Source organism: Fukomys damarensis, unplaced genomic scaffold (genome assembly GCF_012274545.1).
Source record: "Fukomys damarensis isolate Sample0158 unplaced genomic scaffold, DMR_v1.0_HiC HiC_scaffold_23, whole genome shotgun sequence".
NCBI lineage: Eukaryota > Metazoa > Chordata > Mammalia > Rodentia > Bathyergidae > Fukomys > Fukomys damarensis.
In genome coordinates this window covers 24179455-24184514 of record NW_022900935.1, presented here as the reverse complement: position 1 = coordinate 24184514, position 5060 = coordinate 24179455, and the positions used below count along the sequence as shown (strand labels likewise).

General features: G+C 42.0%; 1 protein-coding gene across 7 annotated transcripts in view; it reads left to right on the top strand.

Moving 5' to 3' along the window:
• Positions 1 to 5060, top strand: part of Eri3 (ERI1 exoribonuclease family member 3) — a 127635-nt gene that overhangs the window by 169 nt on the left and 122406 nt on the right. For 5 of the 7 annotated variants that reach the window (XM_010610116.2, XM_033767824.1, XM_010610118.3 and 2 more), the window contains exons 1-2: positions 7 to 248; positions 2187 to 2262. In XM_010610116.2, coding sequence (XP_010608418.1) covers positions 114 to 248; positions 2187 to 2262 — 211 coding nt within the window. In that variant the 5' untranslated portion in view covers positions 7 to 113. Of the gene's footprint in view, positions 1 to 6; positions 249 to 2186; positions 2263 to 5060 lie in introns of those variants that run through there. The other 2 variants (XM_010610121.3, XM_010610119.3) reach the window with 2 other exon arrangements.

Sequence of the window (5060 nt, the reverse complement as noted above, 5' to 3'; positions counted from 1 at the left end):
GGGCCGTGCCCGCCGCCATCAACTGCCCTGAGCGCCTGCTGAGGCAGAGGGAGACGTCGGGGCCTGCACCTGGAGGGAGCCTGCCACGCTAGCCCCTAGGAGGGGGCGTTACCATGGCGACAGCCTCTCCCTCTGCTGACGGGGGACGGGGGCGGCCCTGGGAAGGAGGGCTGGTCTCCTGGCCCACTGCCCCTCCCCTTACTCTCCCCTGGACTTGGATGGGCCCGAGTTGGGGGCCACACCCTGGGGTGGGTGCTGTCCCCCCCCCCCCCGGGCTCTGTCTAATGCATGCTGGGTGTGGATTCGTGGTGTGCACAGTTTGTGTAGCCTGGGGTGTTTGCTCGTGTGCTCACCTTGGATGCATGATCTACTGAGTAATGTTCTGGTGAAGAGGGAGTGGGGCAGGGTTTTGCAAGACAGACTGGGTGAATTGATTGATTAAGGAAACTGACTTCTTACTTGGGATTGCTAGACTAGAGAAAAAGAAATTTGACCAGAGAGGTTAGAAACAGAGCAGGGAGACAGTAGATAGAAAAACCCAGCACACGCACACACAGGTTAGCAGTTTAGCTCTGTAAATCTGAAGTGCTTAAAGTAGAGATGGTGGAAGGAGTAAAAAAAAAAAGGCCTAATCTGGCTAGCTTTGTTTGCTTTCCTACAAATGGTTCAGCAAAAGGTGTTTTACTTAAAAAGGCATGAACTTGGTTAGAGGTTTGGCTGTGAATTCTTGCAAAATATAACTGCTCCTTGGTGACTTGGGAGATGCTGCATGTGAGCCTTTTATTAGGGGTGTGGAGTTGGTCCTTAAGGCTGGATTTTGCAACATTGACCCTAATTGTCTCGCTATAAGTCTCTTCCCAGTTCTGTAGTGTATGGTTTTAGACATTGCATTAGTTTCTGAGCGTAAGCGCAGCAAAACATGAACCCCACTGGCTAAAGAGTATACTCTATTTAAATGATAGTAGATTGTGATTGGTTGAATGATTTTTGATTGTAGAGTTTTTACTAGCAATTGGCTTCATCAAATTCTGATGTATTCTGACTTTATCATACACAGCATACCTTGTTTTAGTGGGCTTGTTATTGGAGCTTAAGTATATTATACTTGAATCCCCTACCATTTAAAAGTCAATTTATAAACAGGGATTTGGAGTGTGACTCCACTAATGTGTGCCTGTGATCTTGGTTAGAAACCCACTCAGCTGCCTTTCCTCAGGAGGTACAGAGTGGGGGAAGGGAGCTGCCGGGAAGTGATTGATAAGGTTTCCTTTATGGATTCTGTGGTGCTTCACTGGAGCTCAGAGCACTTTGGCAACTTAAGCTCTCCAAATTAAAAGCTCATTAACAATTCCTGTCCAAAGATCCTGTAAATAATCAGGTAGCTAGGTTGTAGAGCTCTCCTTCCAACTTGAAAATTCCATATAAAGGTGCTTTTATTCCCTTTCATTTTGAAAAGTGTTTTCTCTGAAGTGGGGTAAGTTGGTGAATGGCCTTTCGCCAGGAGATTGAAGTAGAATAAAGACTTAAATGTGTAAAAGGCAGAAAGAAATATGTTGGTTCCAATCATAGATGTTTCTATGGAGAGGGCATCAGCTTACAAGATAATCTCTGCAGCTTCTTGTCCTTTGGAAGATCTGAGTTAGGTTTTCAGTATAAGTTTGTATTTTGACCCAGGATTTGGTTACTTAACTTTCTTAGAATTTGAGGGAGACTTGGAAGTATCTTGAAAGTATTTCCTGGTCTGTATGGCCATTTGCAACATGATCTGTGGGTTTGTGGTAACAGACTCCTTCCTCGGTCCTGAGGCCCAGCCTCAGTTCCTAAGTTCTAAGTATTGTCAGTGTTACTAATGTCTCCTTCTTGCAAAATAGAATTCTAAAATTATCCTACAGCCACTACTTTGTGTCCTTTTTTTCTCAGTCCAGGCTGAGAAATACTGTAAATATTTGGGGTTTCTAAGAAGCCTTTTTAAAAAGAAAAGTATACTGCTAAAGAATATGTGCATCATTCCAAAAGCAGGTACAACCCCGATAGCTTCTGAATGCTCTGTAAGGGCAATCTTTCCACATAGATAGCTTTATGCCAAAGTTTGAGTTTATGAGTTTGAACAGTAGTGTAATCTTTAGTAGGGATTTGATCTTTTGTCTCAAAATAGACTCGTTGCAGAAATATGTGTTTGTCCACAGCATTGGGGCTTTCCAGCTCTCGCAGAACCTTCGCCATCCCCAGCTGCCAGTCTTGGCATCTTCGAAGTAAGAAGAGGTGAGAATTATGTTGCATTGTTAACTTTAGTTTGACTGCTTCCTTTTGGTGGGTACGGAATGGGGTTTGGTTCACATTGCTTTAATGTAGCTTTTTCTGATAAGGCAGCATATGCTCAAAACCTGTTGAAGTTTACTCAAAGCTTGTGGACTGATTGTTGGAGGTAGGGGATCCACACTCTCAAGTTCTGCCATGATTTCTGTAATGGGTATCTCATGAACACTTAGTTGAAGTTCAGGATGGTTTAATAGAGGCAGAAAATAGTACTTTATCTTGAGAAATACACATCTTAATACAATTGGAAAAAATGTTTATTTGGTTCTTAATAATGTATTTGAACAGAGCCTTTGGGAACTTGGTTTAATTGGGTTTTGTGTCAGCTTTGAGTAGACTGACAGTCCTAACCTATCTCCATTTTGCCAGGACCAGGGTCTGGCTAAAAAAGTAGGCTTAGGATTAAACTGGTGGTAGGTGGGTGGAAGGTGGAAAAAAGATGAGAAGTTGGCAAAATTTTTCTGTAAAGGATAAGTTAGTAAATATTGGGCTTTTTTTGGGTCTCTGTCACAACTACTTTATACATTTCTGTAGTTGTGCATGAAGACAACCATAGAGAATATGAAAATAAACAAACATGGCTGTGTACCAATAAAGCTGTACTTACAGAAAGAATTGGCAGCTGGATTTGGCCCATGAACTGTAGTTGGTGATGCCTGGATGAGACTTAACAGTAAAAAGCTGTTAAGTTTTAAGCAGTAGATGACACTAAATTTATGTTGTAGAAAGTTTGCTTAGTGAAGAATGGATTGATGGGAATAGATAATACTGGAAGTAGAGAGACAGTAAGGAGGCTGTGGCAGTTAACTTGGGTAGCATTTTTTTGTGGGGTGGGGACAGTACTGGGAATCAGGACCATGCGCTTACCAGGTAGGCATGGTGCTACTGAGCTGCATCCCTGGCAGCTTTGGGTAGCATTATATAAATCTTTGCATACATGTGCATATTGGTTCTCTTTACTAACTCCTTGGCCATCTGTTGGAACTTAAAGGACATCCACTAAAGAATGTGTCAGAAATAGTGATAGAAGACACATAGGAAGGGAAAGTGGGTGTAGAATGAATTAAAAGATCTTGGGAGCTATTTTCTATTAAAGGAAGTATAGAATAAATGGAACTCTGGGAAGGGTCTTGGTTTTAGGATTTGTAGCTTAATGTCAGTTGCTTTAAACTTCTTGAACTGTATACACAGAAACTGACCTATATTTCTAAGCTTTCTAGAGAATTGTCCTCATTCTATATGAGTCCTACTCAGTCTTTCCTTTCCTTGTTCACAGCAGACAGATCACGTTTTCTTGAGTTTGAGAATGTCTTCTAGTTCAGGTATGGTGGTATATGTAGACATAGGAGCAAATAAAGTATTAATGAGTAGATTTAGAGCCCAGAGTCTTGTGTCTGCTTTTTCCCTTTGTCTTCCTCTTCCTATGAGCCCTGACGTACTTGGATTGCTGGAGGGTAGCCTATAGGTTTCTGATGGTATTTATATGACCTTGAACAAGTGACACTGAGTTTCACTTTCCTGACCTGTAAAATGGAGATAATGGGACCTAATAGGGTTGGTTAAAGGCTTTAATAAGGTATGTAAAGTTCTTAGCATAGTGTCTTGATATGTTTTATTGTAATTATTTTAAAAACTTGGGTGACTTGGCCTTTGGCTTAGTATGTATTGACACAGTTGTCATTTTGTCCATGTGACAGAAACATAGCACTTGGTGCTGATAGCACCAGGAGAAAGTTAAAAATAAAGCAAGGTATTGCTCTTCACGATGAAAATTTGTACGCAGTAGGATTTCCATTCCCAGAACTTTTTAATAGTGGACCTTTTTTCAGTGTAGTCCCAATACCATTTGTAAAGTAAATTAAGTCAGCTGTTTCCCAAGAGAAATTCACCAAAGTTTGACCTATCATTTCCCCATGTCTGAGGTCATTTATTAGTGTTGCCACCCTTGTGGGCCTCTGTCTCTGAGAAGTGTCTCTCCAGTGTTTGTTTTTTCTTTTAATTACTTTTCACTACTGCTCTAGGAAGTAGATCAGTTGGTCAACATTTGTTTCCTTGCTACCGTCTGAGGAAACTGAGGCCCAAGAAAGTTAAGTGAGTTGCCCAAAATCATGCTGTGAGGTACTGTAAATGCTAGTGCAGATTTGTCTCCAGATGAGATTGTGTTAGTTTATTGCTTTGATTTCTCTTCCCTTGGGTGAGAGATGCATGGAGATTGTAAAACTATAGTCTGTTGTATGGTTTATTTGGATTTACTACGTTTGATTTGAGTTCTCCTTTATCCATTTGGTTCTGTTGGGTTTTAATTGTTGACTTCTAGAACCAGGCCTGCTGGGAAGCAGATTACCTTTGGGTTGTTGTTTTTAGCCTTTCCTCCTTTGGGGACATTTCTTAGGGAGCCTTGGGTTGCAAGGGATTGCTTTGATAAGTTCAGAATTGTGCCTTGTGCCTCACAGCTACAGGTAAAATCAAAAGGCAGATAATTTATGGGAGTGTCAAAGCTGGCCGCTGGCACCTCAGGAGGCCATTAGTATGCCTGTTCAGACCCTCTGTGTCCTTGCAATTGATTCCTCTTTGCATGAGCCTGGTTTGGGAAGCTGTAGATCTGTGGGTAGTGATTGGATGTGACATTCCAAACACTGGTCCCTAAATTAATCCTTTTAATAGTATTCTGGCATCCCTTTCTCTCTCTCTCTCTCTCTCTCTCTCTCTCTCCCTCTCTCCCTCCCCCCCCCCCCCCCCTCTCT